Source organism: Gasterosteus aculeatus, chromosome 9, assembly GCF_964276395.1.
Source record: "Gasterosteus aculeatus chromosome 9, fGasAcu3.hap1.1, whole genome shotgun sequence".
Taxonomy (NCBI): domain Eukaryota; kingdom Metazoa; phylum Chordata; class Actinopteri; order Perciformes; family Gasterosteidae; genus Gasterosteus; species Gasterosteus aculeatus.
The window spans coordinates 9,612,953-9,629,846 of NC_135696.1; the positions used below are offsets into that span (position 1 = coordinate 9,612,953).

Below are 16,894 nucleotides of genomic sequence, written 5' to 3' on the forward strand. Positions count from 1 at the left end.
ATTAAACTCCATGTAAAACGAAAATGTAATTGTTGCACATTGGTGTCATTGCAAGCAAAATGCATATATTATTTATCCTTGTTGTTTGCAGCCGTGATCAATGGACAAAAAATGTGTCCTTTCACCTGTTTCAACACTGCATTTATGATGTATCATGACAAACTTCAAAAACTTTCAGAGCTCTGCTGTTTTTAAGTCGTAATTTCATAAAAAGCTTATAATTCTTTTAACCACATTCCACAAGTGAATACGCTTATTATGCAGTGAATTATACAAGAAGGTTGATGCCACTGTTATATCTGTGCAGATACACCAGAATTCTAGATTTTCTGGCACACTCCTTTGAAACTTTTACTGTTTACTGTGGTTTGGGTTTTATGCTAAGCTAAGCTAAGCTGACCAGCCGCAGGCTACAGATTCCTATTTGACATACAGAAAAGGGAGGGGCAAGATGTTGGTCAACTCACTCTTAGCCAGAAGGAGAATATGCATATTTTTCAAAATAAGGTGGTGAATAGGACTAGAAATGATGTTATGAGTGGCTTAATGACTCTTGGCTCGTCCCACGCTGGCAGTCTTCTCAGGGGGACAAGGGGACTACGAGCGATCAGGACAAATTAAAAACCCAACCTGCTATTTTACTGTTCAGATCTGTTGATGCAATAAAGCAGGAAAACGAGGCTTGGCGGCCTTTATGTGACTACTCGGCTGATTTTACGTGATTTTCCCCCGGCCCTGAATCTAGACTTTTTTTGGCACAACATGCTTTGACCAGGCATGGGATCTGTAAATGCCCTAATAAATATTTTTTCAACACTTTATTCCAGTTCCATGCCCTGGGCCAATACCGTCTAAAATGTGTCGCCCTGTAACATTGGGGGGGAAACCATATAGGCTAAGCAGTGTGTAATGTAGATTTAATTAACAAGCTAAGCATGGGCTCACATAGGCACACACACACACACACACACACACACTTGGAAGCACGTGTGCAACCCAAAGACACTTGGATAAATACCTTACTAAACACACATATAATTTCAATGGCACACACACAAAATTCAATCCACACACCCCTGAGTTTGCGCGATGGTGTGAAAATTCGTGAGTGTAAATGAGATACAGACAAGCTCACAGCAGTGAACCCAGCAGAGAGAGAGGGGGGGAGAGAGAGAGAGGATGTGGCTTGGCTGTGAATTTCTTGGTTGAAAGGAATTATTTTTTTAATTCTATGCATACTGATCATCTTTGACCAAGAGAATAAGATCACATACTTACAGTATTTCTCCTTGAAACTATAAAATAGATCACAAATGCTGAACCAGAGGTGAAGCCTGCATTAAGCATGTCACCAAAATATGAATGATATATATGTTCTATAGTGAGGTAAAAGGTCAAATGTATCCTTGTCCAGTACAACTTATGTTATTGTCCATATGTGTACTGGTCTGTATTTTAATTGCCAGTAACAAAGTGTTTTACAATAATAGTAGTTAATAGTATATCGTACTAGTATAATAATAGTTAATGATTTTGCTTGAGGCAGCGTCCTTCCGCCAACTCCGCTCTAACTAAAAAGTTCAGTTAGTTGCTGTTGGCTGAGGAACACATAACGTTTTTTTTCTGTTAAATAAAACTGCTACAATTTCTTCAGTGTCATTAATTGAGGTCATTAGAAGTAATAGATGTAAATCAACAGAGCCGGGTTATGAATGAAAGAATTTAACAACTAAGTCATGTATTTGTGTTCTGTCAGTTACATCAGAGCAGATGGGTCTGCAGCAAATGTTTGGCACTTGAACTTGAAGCGCAAGCCGTGCTGTGATCTCACATACTCACATGAAGAGTTCTGATACGGAAAATTTGAAAGTCAACATTTGAGAAAGGGACAGAGAAGACATTTTTTCTTTTGACGGGTGAAGAAAGAAACAATCCACATAAGTATTCCCCTTAAAACGTGGATGTACATAAGATAGGAAAATAATTATTGACCCCTAACAAAGCAAGATCTACAAACAACTTTACCATCGAAAAAACACCAAATAATAGACTTGTACATTTGTTAATGAAATAGAAAACGTGTGAAAACAACACGTATTACACAATAATCATGGCGACATACATCAAAAAACAAATCTAGAAACAGCATTATTGAAATTTAGATATTTATTTTGTAGTAATAAGTTAAAAGCTCTACAACTTTATTCACAATTACACTAAGTTGCTCACATCCTCGGTAACATAATGAAGAGATGTACAGTGGCATCAGAATATTTTCAGCCCAATTCACATGTTGCAAACTTAATTGCCTCATTCATTTATGTTAAAATGGAGATGATTTTATTTATTTGGGAATTCCTTTCACACACATTTATCCACAATGACAAAGAGCTTGGTCTTTTTCAGTACATTTCTAATACTTTGATCCTTTCCAAAGCCTCTTTGTGAAAACCCTGACTTTATCTAATAGGACTGCAATTTACCTCCTCCAGATGATCACATGCACAATTTCATTTGCAGACAAAAAAGGTAAATTAAAGTTCTTTATTTTAATGTTTAAAGTGTGAGGTTGTTTGCTGACGATTTCATACATTCTTCCAAGAAACTAACTGAATAGACGGCGAGATAAGGAGACGGAGGGATGAGGAGAAACTGGCTGTGATCTCATTAAAAACTTCACTTTGCAGCCCGAGCTGTCGCTTCGCTTCTCTTCTCACACCTTCAACTCTCGTAGACAAGTACACATACATGCACACACACATGTGCACGGGCACACGCACACTCACACATTCACACACGTGCACACAAAAGCAAACAACTGCAAACATGCATGCAATACATATGCTTTCACGTTCACGTGAGCATTTACAGTGTGTATGTACACACACTGAATGCAGATGGTGGCGATTACTCACGCCTCAGTAACACTGTAAAAGTCAGGCACATTCCTCAACACTTTAATGACATTCCTGCTTCAAACCACAACATCTCACCACACGCACACACACACACACACACACACAAAGTTGGGTATTAGACGCTAATATAAAAATTAACGGAATTTAATTGGATTGAAGTTGAGTAAACATGAGGTTTACAGAGCTGATTTAAATTGTCAGTAGTTATACAGACACCTTTATGGTTTTGGAGCCCCAGTATAAATGAGTGATTTGATGGACTACGAGGGAAAGTAAAATCTATTCCTGAACAAATACAATCAAAACTGTATCTACTCTGCCGCCCCATCATCACTTCTTCCGTTTAACGGGAGCAATTCTGTCGGACCCGTCACTCCTCTCTCTCGAGCGCTCCTCTCAGCTGCTCACTACTTTGTTTGGCCGCTTCGGCCTCTTTCGGAGCACTGACGACTGGTAACCACGGCGATGGCAGCTCGGGCCCAGTCCTCTTGACCTGGTTGAGGCGGCTGAGGGCGGCGTACAGCCCGGCGTTGACCCCGCCACGGACGCCCGGGTCCTGCTCCTCCTGCTGCTCTGTGTAGTACATCTCCAGAGCTGCCGGGGTGCAATGCTTCTGCTGTTGGATAAGAACGAAAAACTGGTCCTTGTGTGTTTCAAGAAGACAAACTGCTTGGATGTTATCATAAGTCCATACCAGCAGGTCAATATAGACAAAATATTTGTACCTGAAATGCATCACTTCGTGGTGTACTACGGAATTAATGATTAATACACTTGAGTAGATTTCATACTGCTGAAAACGTTTACAAGAACAAGAACAAGACCAAGAACATAAGAATACACAACAAGACTGTGGAGGTGAATAGAACTGAGGATAAGTTGTATTGTCATTTAGCTACTTGTTATCAGCTGCCTTAGACACTCCAAAACTCATGGCAGAGGTAAGGACAGATTTTATTTCAGAGATGACAAGGTTACCGCACACCCTATTTTAGGCGTCCAACCAGAAGCACGTTTTAAAAACCCATCCATTGATTCTGAGATTAGTGAACTCGAAGTACAATAGTGCTAACTCATTTGCAGCTTTCACGACTCATGTCTTCAGCACTCTTATTAGTTTTTATTTTGGTGTTGAGCACTATACTGAATTGTTATCACAGAATCATTACCTGTTCATCACGATGCAGGTTTGTTCCAGATACAGTTTATGGCACAAACTTGGTAACGAATAAAGTTATGATTTAGTAGTGAGTAACCACCCAGTGTCATACAACACTTTACATATATTGGTAATTGAACCAATGGACACAACAACTGGAATTATGGTGGGCAATAACAAAGTTATGATTTAGCTATTGGTTAAGTACCTTTTGTACAATTTGTACAATAGGAGTTATTGTAAAACTGGCCATTAATGAATGGTTTGCTATTAGTTAGTTCCTAATTTGCTCCCTGGTAACAAAATGTTGTGTTCCTTGTTGTAAAGGGCTACGGAATAAGATCTAAGAGGTTTGTTTATTCATAGAGGTCTCCAGATGAAGTCATGTGTGACTGAGAAGAAAGGTAGGTGGAAATAACCAGATGAGCAGTGGAAACCTAATGTTGAAGTTAAAAAAAGGTCATAATTCAGGGTTTACAGTGCTAATACACCACGGTTGCAAGGTCAATTTAGAACGGGCCTTCACTTAGGAAAACCAAGATGTGCAACATCTCTACACTCAAATTGACTTGTTGTTTAGGAGGGTGGTGAGTGTGTACGAGACCACAAGGTTGAATTAAATCAAACAAACTGAGCTTCCCTCCTGACAATATTATGTTATGGAAAGAGCCCACTGAGTTGTGTTGACCTCCAGAGCGCTTCTCCTACGAGGATCCACTACCTGACCTTCCACCTCAGTGAGGGGTCGAACCTCTGAAAAGCACAGCAGTGACTTTGCCTCCCTTCATCCTCACTCCTCTTTTTATGCCTCCACAACGCGTTGGCAGGAAAAAATGCTGAAAGCAACTGTAACCGGCAAAAAAACTTCAAAAGCCTTGCCGGAAGGTCCTCTCCCTCCCTCTTCCCCTCCTTGCTTCCCCCCTTACTGCTAAGCCTTTAATCACAGTTCAGTCACGCTCAGGCCTAATTAAAGACCCCTCCGATTCACAAGCGGGCGCACCAATCTGTGCCTGACCAGAAAGCTGGTTCTCTAGCTCCCTTCTTCTCTCTCTCTCTCTCTCTCTCTCTCATCTCTTATGTGAGAGCGGGTCTTTAACTAACATGCATGGCAGCCCCAGCTCGCTACACGATGCCTCCAAGGTGTCGTTGGGAGATCATTAATTTGAGTTTTCAGAGAATCCTCCCGAAGTGACTGATGCGAGGGTGCGGCGAGAAGCAAAGTACCAGCTGCGCAGTAGACTGTGTATTTAGCCTTTGAGTGGGTGACGCACACACGACTACTTCGGCCTGGAAATGAAATAAGAAGTCTGTGATATCGGAGGAAGAGGCTATTTCATTGGTTCGGCTGGTCTCTGCTGTGCTGCAGGAAGATTGTCTTTCCGTCCCTAAATCATGTAAATCCCCGTTTATACATCTGTATGGTGTGTGTCTGCAGATACAAACGTTATGCACATTCCATTTTCTGCAGGGAGAGTGAAAATGAAGAATTGAGATATGCTAAGCAGCATTTTAATGTCTGTGAGAGCTTATCATGTGTTGCCCGTGCTTCCTACCTTAAGAATGAAACCCTCTGGACAGGTAAGTTGGTCGTACCACATGGCTTTGTACATGAGCAGGAGGAGCAAGCTGGTCAGGAAAGCCAAAGTGATGAGGATCAGACCTGTAATCTGCGCAGCAACACACATATTAACTCACACACGTACAACAGCAAGTGCCTTCAATACATGAAAATAATCAAATGATGTTGGTTGACTCTCCATATTCTCTGGCTAGCAACAACTCTGCCCCAATCCTATTGATTACCCCTGAATAAAATGTGGTTGAAAAAAAAGCTCAATATGTTTATAAAACACCTGACTATGGCAGAATGTAGCATGTTCTATTAAGTACATTTAGGGACTATTTTAAATACCAAAAATAATCTACAGCGTCAAAGGAGACATTTTCAATTAATATTTTTTTTAGCTACATGATGGCGCCAGTAGTGTAGTACATCACAATTTGGATAGACAGTTGATTCTTGTGAGTGTTTCTTGTTTTGGTCTTCTGGTCTGGAACATGGATTTACAGATGTGGAGTCGTTCTTGTACCTTGGCTTTGTCAGAAACATCACTGTAGAAGTTGATATTCAGCTTCTTGATGTTGGGCACGTACAGCTTGTTCTTCTTCTGCTGCAGCTGATATTGCGTCACCGTCTTCACAATGACCTGAAGCACACACAATGTACCGTTGCTGTGACTCTTTTTGAAACCTGCCAATTACCTATGATTTGTTTCACATTATCGTTGATGGATTTTGTGGTCGTCGATGTTCAGCGCAGGTTGTGACCCACTGAAAATAAAATTTCCATCTTCAAAAATACACAACTATAATTTGCAAAGGCAAACAATTTTAATCAATGCCTTAAAAATGTTGTGTTGATGTTTCAGCAACATCTAATCAGCGTGCGGAACCCTGAGTGCTTCATCCAACAAAAAATATGATTACGAGATAACTTTCCTCTGGCATTAAAAGGTGCCTGCCTAAGTGGGCTGAGGCCAAGGTTTTACCTGTGATGGGAGGTAATAGAAGGTGAGAACAGCCCCCTTCTGTATTAGTTATTTCCTTAGTGCACTAAAGCGTGGTCTGCCTGCTACTTAGAATCACGGTATTTTGGACAAAGACCAACATGAGCAGGTAGGCACAACAACAAACTGATCGGCCACACTTACCTTGTCTGCAAACGGCTGCCGGAGCTGGTTGACCTCCAGGGGTGTGATGAGGGGGATGTTATCGAAGCCGTCGTCCGCTGACGGCTGCTTCTCCAGTTTGTCAGACAGATTGCTGCCTATTTTCACCATGGCTACTGTGGGGGCCTAAAAATGCCTGGACAGACCTGGAGAGCAGGGACAGACAGCTCAAACTGACTTAAACTGTGTGCTCTGATAATGACAGTGTGATCAGGGAGAACAGAACAGGACTGCATACCATAGAAGAAGGACAAAAGGAATGTAGTCCTCAGAAAAAGTCAATTAGAATAACATAAGTATGTCTGATATCGCAAGAAATAAGATTGATAAGCAATGCTTGTTGGTTCGTGTGTTGGATGTATATGGGTCAACCTCGGGCTAAACATCAAGTCAATATTTTTGTTCAATATTTGGATTTTCTACAAAACTCATGGTATTCTCCATCAGCCTCAGTACTTTGATTTTAGTTTTAATTTGTCCATATTAAATTATATTATATTCCCTTTTCTTAATTCCTTTTGTATGTTCCTTGTTATTGTATGCACTGTGTTTTTTCAGAATCAAATGTATAAACAAGCCCAGAGATTCTGATTCTGATTGTGATTAGCACAGCGACTTGACACACTGGACTAACATGGTGAACTTGGTAAACATTGCTGAACACAGGCAGGTTTGCATTATTGTTGTGACTATGTTGGCATGATGATGTTAGCATTAGTTGTTGACTCTAGTTGACTTCTTAGCTTGTTAAATAAAACTCAATCAATACATAATGGTTAAAAAAATGGCAATTCTATGTTCCGGTAGGTCATGCTGGACGGCGTCTTTGGCGTTTCCCTGGCAATTGCTTGGAGACAAAAGTCATAGACCTGCAGATAACCTAACGTGAAACAACAAACGTATGGTTTTAACACATAATCGTTCACTTATTATGTAAGTGGAGTGATGTATTGTCTAAAGTGGCGGCATATTTAAGTGAAATCATATTTCTGTGTTTGCATCCTCATATTGATGCTTTCCTCTTAATGTGCATCCAACAATTTCAAGTCGACAAGTCTTTCATATCCACTGAGTATAAATAACATTAACATCAGCCCCATCTCTTCCTCTTAATGTTTAGAACCACCGGCACCAAACTCCTCTCTGCTCTGATAATGATTCTATTTTCTGTCCTCGATTAATTAATCATCCAAATGTGGAGGCAAGAGGTGAGGATCCGCTTATCTCACAGTGCAACACAACACCTTCCCTCAGCCGAGACCCCACAGGCCACAATGACGCCAGTGACTCACAATGATGATACAGTGTGCAGGAGGAAAGAGCTACAGTTTTTATACTGCAGGAGACATCCCTGATGCAGAGGGAAGGTGGTATGATAAAGGAGTTACAAGACTGTTAACAAAGGCTACTGGGCACCCATTGTCTGATAAAGAAGGAAATATATGTTGTAATTACGTTGAAACCTTATTTGAGATTTTGGGCTGGTTACCAGAGACCAAGCCACCAAACAGTGAATGGTTAGGAAAATTAGGAAAATCCTCTAAATTAGGAAAAATAACAAGTTGTAGCTCGATAGAGAATCGGTTGTTTTTTATTTTTTGAATGTTATTTCTAAGCAGTTAAAAGCGGTATTTGTCAATGGAGAAAAGGAGAGATCTCAAGTGAGTACAGTACTCAAGAAGTAGCCTGCTTGTCCTTGCTGAGTGGGTGGCTAAAGTGGTCGTCTGTACTGACAACATTTTTTTCCTTCCCAACACTTCATCCTGTGTCTGTCGTTAACAAATGCGTCGGCTGTTGTTTAATTGTTCCAACAACACTTGGACAGCAAAAGAGTTCGGCTGAAGAAATAATGTCAGCGACATCTTTTAAATGCACATTTTACCCTTAATTAACAAAGAAATTTGGCGTTGTCTAGAAACAATCTTGCATATATTTATACATTTGACAGGGCAGGGAGGACACAGGTTTCCGAAGGGGAAGACGGGCTGCGTTGTGACTGAAGTTCTCCAGGGTTCACTGGTCAAGCATATCTGAAGTTGCTGCATTGGAGACTGCTGAGACAAGACATACATACAGGCTGTGCAAGCAGGATACAGCAGCACAGGAACGAAGGCTGATAAAACTCATTTTCTATCTAGTTTAGACAAGGTTTTTGAATACCTTAATTATCTCGAATGCCACACTCAACATGTACGGCGTTTAATGAGTAGCGGACTTACTTAATGTCCCAGAAGCCCAGAGGACCTTCGATAAGCTACACAGCCGTTTGCGTTAGGCGTTGGTGGCGCAAATAAGGCACGGCGACCGAGGCCCACGCAACCCCCGATTAAAGATGCGATGCGCGTCCGTTTATTCACTGGAGCGGAGGACAATCGCGCCGCTAAAGAGACGAGTCGCTGCAGGGGGGAGAGCCTCCATTTACCCGCAGAATCGGTGTGTGAAACGCGGACTAAACAGGGAAACGATACGAGTAGAGAAGAGAACATACACTCACTGTGGATTTGCTGTGCTCGCGTGTCGCCTGTGGACGGGATCGGACCTCACTGACGCTGCTGACGGGGGCACGCGGCGCGCACGCCGGTTGCCGTGGTGATGCGTGATTCACGCGCGTAGTTCAGCCCCGCAGCCGAGAAAACCCGGCAGGTCGGCGTGGATGCGCATCCCGCCTCGGCGCGCGGGGGTCGTGGCTGATCGGGACGATTTGCATGTTCGTCCGTGAGAAATATTAGTCTATATCGGTTTATCCGAGTGTTCGTTGTCGATGCGGGAAGACCGGGCCTTAGTGTCAGCAAATGTTTGGAGTATTCAATAACAATGCAACACCAGTTTCCTTAAATGTCCTCTTAGTTTCCCTTTAAGTTCGATAACCCAGTTTTATGACAGCAGCATGTGTGTCTGTGTCTGTTCACTTCAGTGGTGGAGCCTATTGTACTTAACTGGAGTATATTTACTTCCAATCAACATTCCGTTTGAGAGAGAATGTGCTTTTTGATACTGGTCATTTATTGGATAGCTTCAGTTCCTGGGGATATATATATATAATTATTATTTAGCACTTATGATTAGCATTATACACATGTAATACATGGTCCTTAACACAGTACATGAAATAAGCAGATATATAAATAGTTGATACTGGTGTATTTGTCACCAATTGAACTTCTCATGTTTATTATCACTTCATACATCATCTGTTTGTATTATAATCCACACCAGCCACTTTATTCCATCTACAACTACGATATAGTGTTTTAAAAAACAAATATTGACATGCTTGCAATATTTGACTTAAGTGCTGCCATAGCAACTTTACAAATTCTGAATTTACATAAAATTCACAAATATCATTATCTTATAAAAAAATACTTTTTACATTTCCAATAGTGTAAATAAAACAATAAGTGTTTACTGTTCATTGTTTTGGAACATTTTCGCAGTGAATACTTTTTACATTTTTAGCATTATCAGTTTACTTGCATACACTCATTTCAGGCATCACCTCTTTAACTTAAGCAACATATCTGAATAGTTCTTCTAATTTAAAATAAAGTTCTCTACAAAACACAAGTTTGCAGATCAAAGGCCAGCAGACAAGGTACAGCTCAGTTGCCTTTGACCTACCAACAGATATCCCATGACCCAGGTGACCTGAGGAGTCTTCAAAGAAGTCTTTAACTATTTGTGTATTTCTGGGTTTTTGACTCTTGAATCAAGGGTTTCTTTGAGGAGTATCTTACGATGAGAATAAGGTGAGAAGGCGGTGATGCACATGCCAAGGTGGGCGTCGAAGAGACAAGATGTCATTTTGGAGTATTTCTTCATGGGTGTGTTTATATGAGTGTGAGACAAGCCCATGCTAAGAAAGAGAGGAGAGTGATGTGTGTGAAGAATGAGTGGGAAGAAGGAGCCAGGCTCGTCTGCAGATTTAGATCAACCTTTTCATGGAAAGAGGACCCATGCTGTTTTCCTCTTTGGCCGTGGCTGACTGTATGAATTCATTATGCCTTTAGGGGAGCACTCGTCCAAAAATCAGTACTGAAACCCCCCAATCCCCCCTGCCAACCCATCAATTGGGCCTACATTTATTATTTTGACCTTTCCTTTGCGGGGGAGTGACATCAAAGTGGATCCTCGACTAGTTCCTCTGAAAAGAGACGGAGGTGTCATCCGCACAGTGTGAGAGGCAGACTGCCGGCCTGCGCTGGTTTTGTTGTCAATGAAGAAGAGAGACGGAGTCTGGGTCAACATAATTAAAATGAGAATCAATTTGGTTGCGGTGTGTGAAAGCAAAACTGGGTGAAACCAGGCGTGTTAATGTTTGGCCTTGTTCGGATCATTTGATATTCTCACAAATTCAGATTTGTTTCATATAAAGCATTAAAATCAAATTCATCTAGAATCTACAACAAAGTTATTAATGATGGGACAAAACAATAACTGTTAGTAACTAAGAGGTCTAAAGGTTATCAATAAAAGGAACATTTCTGCTCCTGTTGACACCCAAGAGGACCAAAAAATATTTTTCAGTAATTTGGTTCAAATTGGCAGAGTACGTTTTTACATTTTAAGTTTAAAAATATAAAGAAAAGAAACATGTAAACCAGGGAAATCAATTTAGATGAAGCCCTCTAACAGATCTTATACTTTATTGTAAATGTTGTTCAATATACTACTAACCCTAAGTAAACACATTTCAACTGCTGATTTGAAGCTTAAATGGTATTGTATTTAAGGAAGTGTGGTGATGATCTGAATGAGAACAGGCTGTTATAGTGTTCACCATGAACACAGTAAGAACAGTAATAGTTCACATCTATAAAGACCATCATAAAGAGGTCTCTAACCTTAGGATGCATCACTCTGTAACGTAAAGAGATCTGCATCAGGACTGGCTCTGTACCGGCTACTCGGTTCTCAGCCATCTTCCCTTCTCAAAAGAAAACTCACGTAATAAACAACATGGTTAAAAAAAAGCATATACTTTGTAAAGTGTGAAATATTGCTTCAATACAGAGTTTCTGAACCCGGCATTACAACATTATCTATTACTATTTGTAATAGATAATATTGTAATATTACTTTTTTTTAATGAAAACGAATAATTATGCAGATTCGAGAATCCTAATTTATTTGCATTCATTTCTTTGATTGTTTTTTGGAGTATGAAATCTAAATCCTCATTTTCACATTTTTAAATAACTATATATTTTCGCTGACTTATTATTTTAATTTTAACCTGGACAGGGCACTGAGTAAAAATGTACTGTACTGAGTAGTATTTTAGGTTTGTCTAGATCAGTGATTCTCAACTGGTGGGTCGCGGGCCTTTGCCTGGGAAAATAAAAATTTGAATTAACAGCTGGCTGTTTTGTTTTTTCATTAAACTTGTTTTTGTGTTGGCATACGTATTCTGTCTCCATACTATCTCAGGTTGAAACTGCACCATATTTTCATTAAATAAATTTGAGAAGTTGAGAATGTTCCTCGATTCGGGTCGCGGCTTGTCATTGAGGGGTGATGGTGGGTCCCGAAGCCAGACCAGTTGAGAACCACTGGTCTAGATGACATTAAACCTGGATAGGGAGATTGAAATGCAAATGTTACGTACTCAAACATAAAAGGGATAAGTTGACAATATGAGATGAGTGTAAACCTTATTTATTGGGTTCATACAAGAGAAATGCGGTTTTTTTCCTTTGTTTTTTTTTATTTAAATCAATGTCAAATGCTTTACCAACAGGGCCATCTAGTGTCCGACAAGCCACATAACCACTTCAGCAGCGGCTTTACCACCGGGTGGCAACAACACGATAATGAAAATAATGATGTAACATGAGACTTTGTTTTCTTGATGATATATTTGGATTAGGTCTGGCGATAGATTAAAAAAAATAACTAATTAATCACACGTTTCGGAAATTCATTAATCTCAATTAATGGTGATTAATGAATGTTGTTGTTGCAATGCTGTTTTTAATGAATGTTTGTTTTTCTTCTAAATACTAAATCTTACATGTAATGAGTAATCACTTTAGAAAGCGTGTTTTAGACACTTGTTTATTTGTTAATGTTATTTTAAACACAAAAATCCACACATTTGATCATCTTGAAGCCAGAATTCCACCAGGTGGAACATGTTGTAGCAACTCTTCCAGCTAGCTTAGCCTAGCAGCTAGCTTAGCATAGCGGTGCTTTAAGTGGTCGGTCTGCCACTCACCTCCCTTCTGTTTGACAGGTGAAGGAATTCCTCTGCACAGTTCTCCGCTGTATGTCGCACCACTGTTTGTTTTACTTCCAATGCAAAAAGCTCTCTCCATCCTGGGTTAGCGACCCTGTGTGCAGGATAAGCGGTTTGACAATGGATGGATGGATGGCATCCTGGGTTACCGTCTTGCTTTCTCTAATGTAACTGACTGCAGCTGGTGGCCGTTTCGTTTCCACGGTAATCAAAGGTACTACATTAAAATAATTTGTTGCATTAATCTTGGCCACATTAATTGCATAGATTAATGCATTTAAATTGACAGTTCTAATATGGATCGTTTAATGAGGAACAAATTACAGCCTCTTGATGGGTACACTACTGGTCTGTAGTGCAACTGTACTAACTTTTTCTGTCAAGCCCCTTTAGATAATATAGGAACATTGAAGGCCCCCCACCCCGCCCGAAATGTGTTGTATCTTCATTGTTTAAACTGCACTCCTCCAAGTCCTCAATAACCTCCTCACCTCTGCCGACACCGGAGCCCTCAACATCCTCATCCTCCTGGACCTAAGTGCAGCCTTCGACACCGTGAGTCACACTATCCTGTTCACCAGACTCCAAGCCATCGGTATCGAAGGTACTGCACTCAGCTGGCTCCAGTCATACCTCACGAACAGATCTCACTTCATCTCCCTTCACAAAAACTCCTCTGCCACATCCACAGTGACACAAGGTGTCCCCCAAGGCTCTGTACTAGGTCCACTCCTGTTCATAATCTACTTATTCCCCCTCGGTAAGATCCTTCATCACTTCAACCTGGACTTCCACTGCTATGCTGACGACACTCAGATCTACCTCAGCACCAACACCCCTCACAACCCACCGCTGTCACACTCACCTGCCAGCTCGATCTTCCACACCTGCCCCGCATCCACAATCAGTCACTCTCCTGCCTTCCACACCTGCTTCGCATTCACAATCAGCCCCGCTACATAAGCACTGCACACCCAGTGTCGTGGTGTGATTTTTGATACTTGTTGTTTTTTTGTGTTCTTCCATTTTCCTGGCAGTAGGAGACGGCGGAGGGCGAGGTTGGTGCTGAACGAGACACACCTGGTTCCCATCCCACTTAATCACTTGTGCCATAAAGACAGGCTCTGCTCGTCACTCCAGTGCCAGAGTATCCCCGCTCGTACCCGCTGCAACTCGTGGCTCCCGGCTCTCTTCTCCCGTGCTCGACTCCAGCCCAGCCAGCTCAACCTCCGTCGTCTCCTCCGTTTCCAGCGCCTTGTGTTTTTTTGTGTATCCTGCTGTGAGGATTAAACCTTTTGAAGACCATCTCGTCTCCTGTCTCTGCATTTTGGGGTCCACCGAGAACCGCACCGTGACACCCAGCCTGTCATTGCCAGATTGTTCTTCGCGTCATGCAAGTCTCTCCAGCACTCTACCTTGGACTGATCTCCCGGTTTCGACCCTGCCTGTTCCCGACCCGTTCGTCTGTCTCCGCCCCGGTGAGCACCTCAGCCTTCTGTCCCCGACCACGAGTCCTGCCTGAGCGCCTCGGGTTTCTGTTGCCTGCTCCTTGGACTGCCCGGCGCTTCTGCTCCTGTGCTCCGGATCCCCGACCGGCCCAGCGATCGCACCAGCTGTCTCCCGGCATCTTCTCCCCGATCCTGAGGACCGAACTCTGCTCTGCCTCTCATTGTACCCGAACGCCTGCTGTGAGGCCGTGTTTAATAAAAGCGTTAACCAAACACTCCGTGCCGTTGTGCTGCATTTGGCTCCGCCACACGTCCGTGTCAACCGCTCTCCCACATCAACGCCTGCCTCTCTGCAATTAAAGCCCGGATGCAACAGAACTCCCTCAAACTCAACAGCGACAAAACACAACTCCTCCTCATCGGCTCCAAATCTACCCTCACCAAAACCAACAACCTCACACTCAACATCGATGGCATCTCTGTTTCCCCCTCCCACCAGGCACGCAACCTTGGCGTAATATTCGACTCCACCCTCTCCCTTGAGCCACACATCCGTCAACTGGTCAAAATATCATTCTTCCACCTACGCAACATCGCAAAAATCCGTCCGTCTCTCACACCCCCTACAGCAGAGAAACTCATCCACCCTTTCGTTTCCTCCCGTCTTGACTATTGCAACTCACTCCTCTACGGCATCAGCAACACCTCCATGAATAAATTACAACTGGTCCAGAATGCAGCTGCACGACTACTCACCCACACCAAATCATGGCACCATATCACTCCAGTCCTGAAAGACCTCCACTGGCTCCCCGTCTCCCACCGGATCTCCTACAAAATCTTGACCCTCACCTACAAAGCCCTCCACCAACTTGTACCTCCCTATCTCTCTGAACTCCTTTCCCCCTACCAACCTCATCGGTCCCTCAGATCCACCTCGGCCAGACTACTTTTCACTCCCACATCCAAACTCCGCAGCTTTGGGGACAGAGCATTCTCCAGGGCAGCTCCCAAGCTCTGGAACTCACTCCCCATTCTCATCAGAGACTCCGACTCCATCACCACATTCCAGTCCCGCCTCAAAACACATCTTTTCTCATCTGCTTACCCGTAGCCCCCTCCCTTCCCCTACCCTTCAGTCTATGTAGTTGTATGCGATCGGCCCGTATATGTCGCCCCTCGTGTCTTGTCTCCTGTCTGTCTGCCTCACACCGTCCCCCCTTCGACTATGTTAAAACGTCTTTGAGACACTTAGGTTTTATATAGCGCTTTTCTATTATTATTATTATTATATTATTATTGTTTAGAACTAATTGCATTACAATGTATAAACTCTATAAACTTCATTTCTTTTTCTATATTTATTTTTAGTGCCCCATCTTCTTTTGCAATTGTATTTTTTCTCATTTTATTTTACATTGTTTAGCTGGGGTGTCTGTGTGTATGTGTCTAACTAAATGTATTACAATTAATTGAATTAGAATTATTAATACAATTGTGTTAACGTTTTATTGAAGCTTTAGATATTAGGTAATGTTATTTCTTGATTGTTTTATACCCTCGATGCATTAGTTAAGAACTCAAAAACACAAAGAAATGGTAATGTTTAATGAATTATGTCGGAACAAAACTGAGGTAATATTGATCTTAAAGAACTCCATCACTTGTGGGCAGGGTCGAGGCCAAGGGGCCACGTTTGTCGTCCAAGGTCAAACAGACAGCAATAAATTCGATGGTGGTGTGAGAGGTGACAAGGATGGAGGAAGAGTGCAACAGGATCACGAGAGTGAGATTGAACAACCTCAGACAGGGTTGTCAAATAAATTGGTCAAATTTTCGGTAGATCCTAAAGGCTAGCCTCAGCTCCCTTGTCAAGTCAAACTGTGACCTGATTCCCTGTCCGTTGAACCCCCACCTGTACTTTAGGAATGATTTTTGCTCTGCTATGCTCCCAATACAAGCATCCAACAGTTTCCATTTTCTACAGATGTTGCCATGATCCGGTGCTGAAAAGGCTCCCCGAGAGGCATTTAGAAAGTAGGGGATGTTCACCACTAGTGAAATACCACATTCACTTTGGCAGGGCATGGGGAAAAAGCACCAGGCAAAGGGAAATACAAATGCTCTGCTGCAACCCGGTGTGCAAGTCGATCCTGACGAACATCTCCACTGCAAGAATATTACTATCTCTCTCTGTGCTGAAATACTAATGTGGTTGAAAATATTTGTATCTGTTAAAACTAGGGCTGTCAAAAGGAACGCATTCAATTATGCGATTAATTTGGCCGGGGTTAATGCGATCAAATATTTTAACGCAGTTAAAAAACGTTCGCAGTGCCGAAAGTAAGCAAAGTTGATCCCGGAAAAAAAACGCCACTAGCTGCGGTCAGTTAGACAGGAGA

General features: G+C 42.1%; 2 protein-coding genes across 4 annotated transcripts; one reads left to right on the top strand and one right to left on the bottom strand.

Moving 5' to 3' along the window:
• Positions 1–2,151: 2,151 nt before the first annotated feature.
• On the bottom strand, positions 2,152–9,553 carry caly (calcyon neuron-specific vesicular protein). 3 transcript variants are annotated; one of them, XM_040187085.2, is made up of 5 exons: positions 9,301–9,553; positions 6,789–6,952; positions 6,168–6,284; positions 5,631–5,744; positions 2,152–3,534 (listed from the first exon to the last, which is right to left on the bottom strand). In XM_040187085.2, exons 2-5 carry the CDS (start codon positions 6,915–6,917, stop codon positions 3,289–3,291), a joined length of 606 nt encoding a protein of 201 aa, XP_040043019.1. In that variant the 5' UTR covers positions 6,918–6,952; positions 9,301–9,553; the 3' UTR covers positions 2,152–3,288. The 3 variants fall into 3 exon arrangements, with proteins under 3 accessions (XP_040043019.1, XP_040043020.1, XP_040043021.1); XM_040187086.2 differs by having other exon boundaries at positions 9,295–9,548; XM_040187087.2 differs by having other exon boundaries at positions 9,026–9,302.
• A 5,275-nt stretch (positions 9,554–14,828) lies between these two features.
• LOC144383352 (uncharacterized) lies at positions 14,829–15,714 on the top strand. Its single transcript, XM_078080491.1, has one exon. The coding sequence runs from the start codon at positions 14,860–14,862 to the stop codon at positions 15,604–15,606; it is 747 nt and encodes a 248-aa protein (XP_077936617.1). The 5' UTR covers positions 14,829–14,859; the 3' UTR covers positions 15,607–15,714.
• The last annotated feature ends 1,180 nt before the right edge of the window (positions 15,715–16,894 follow it).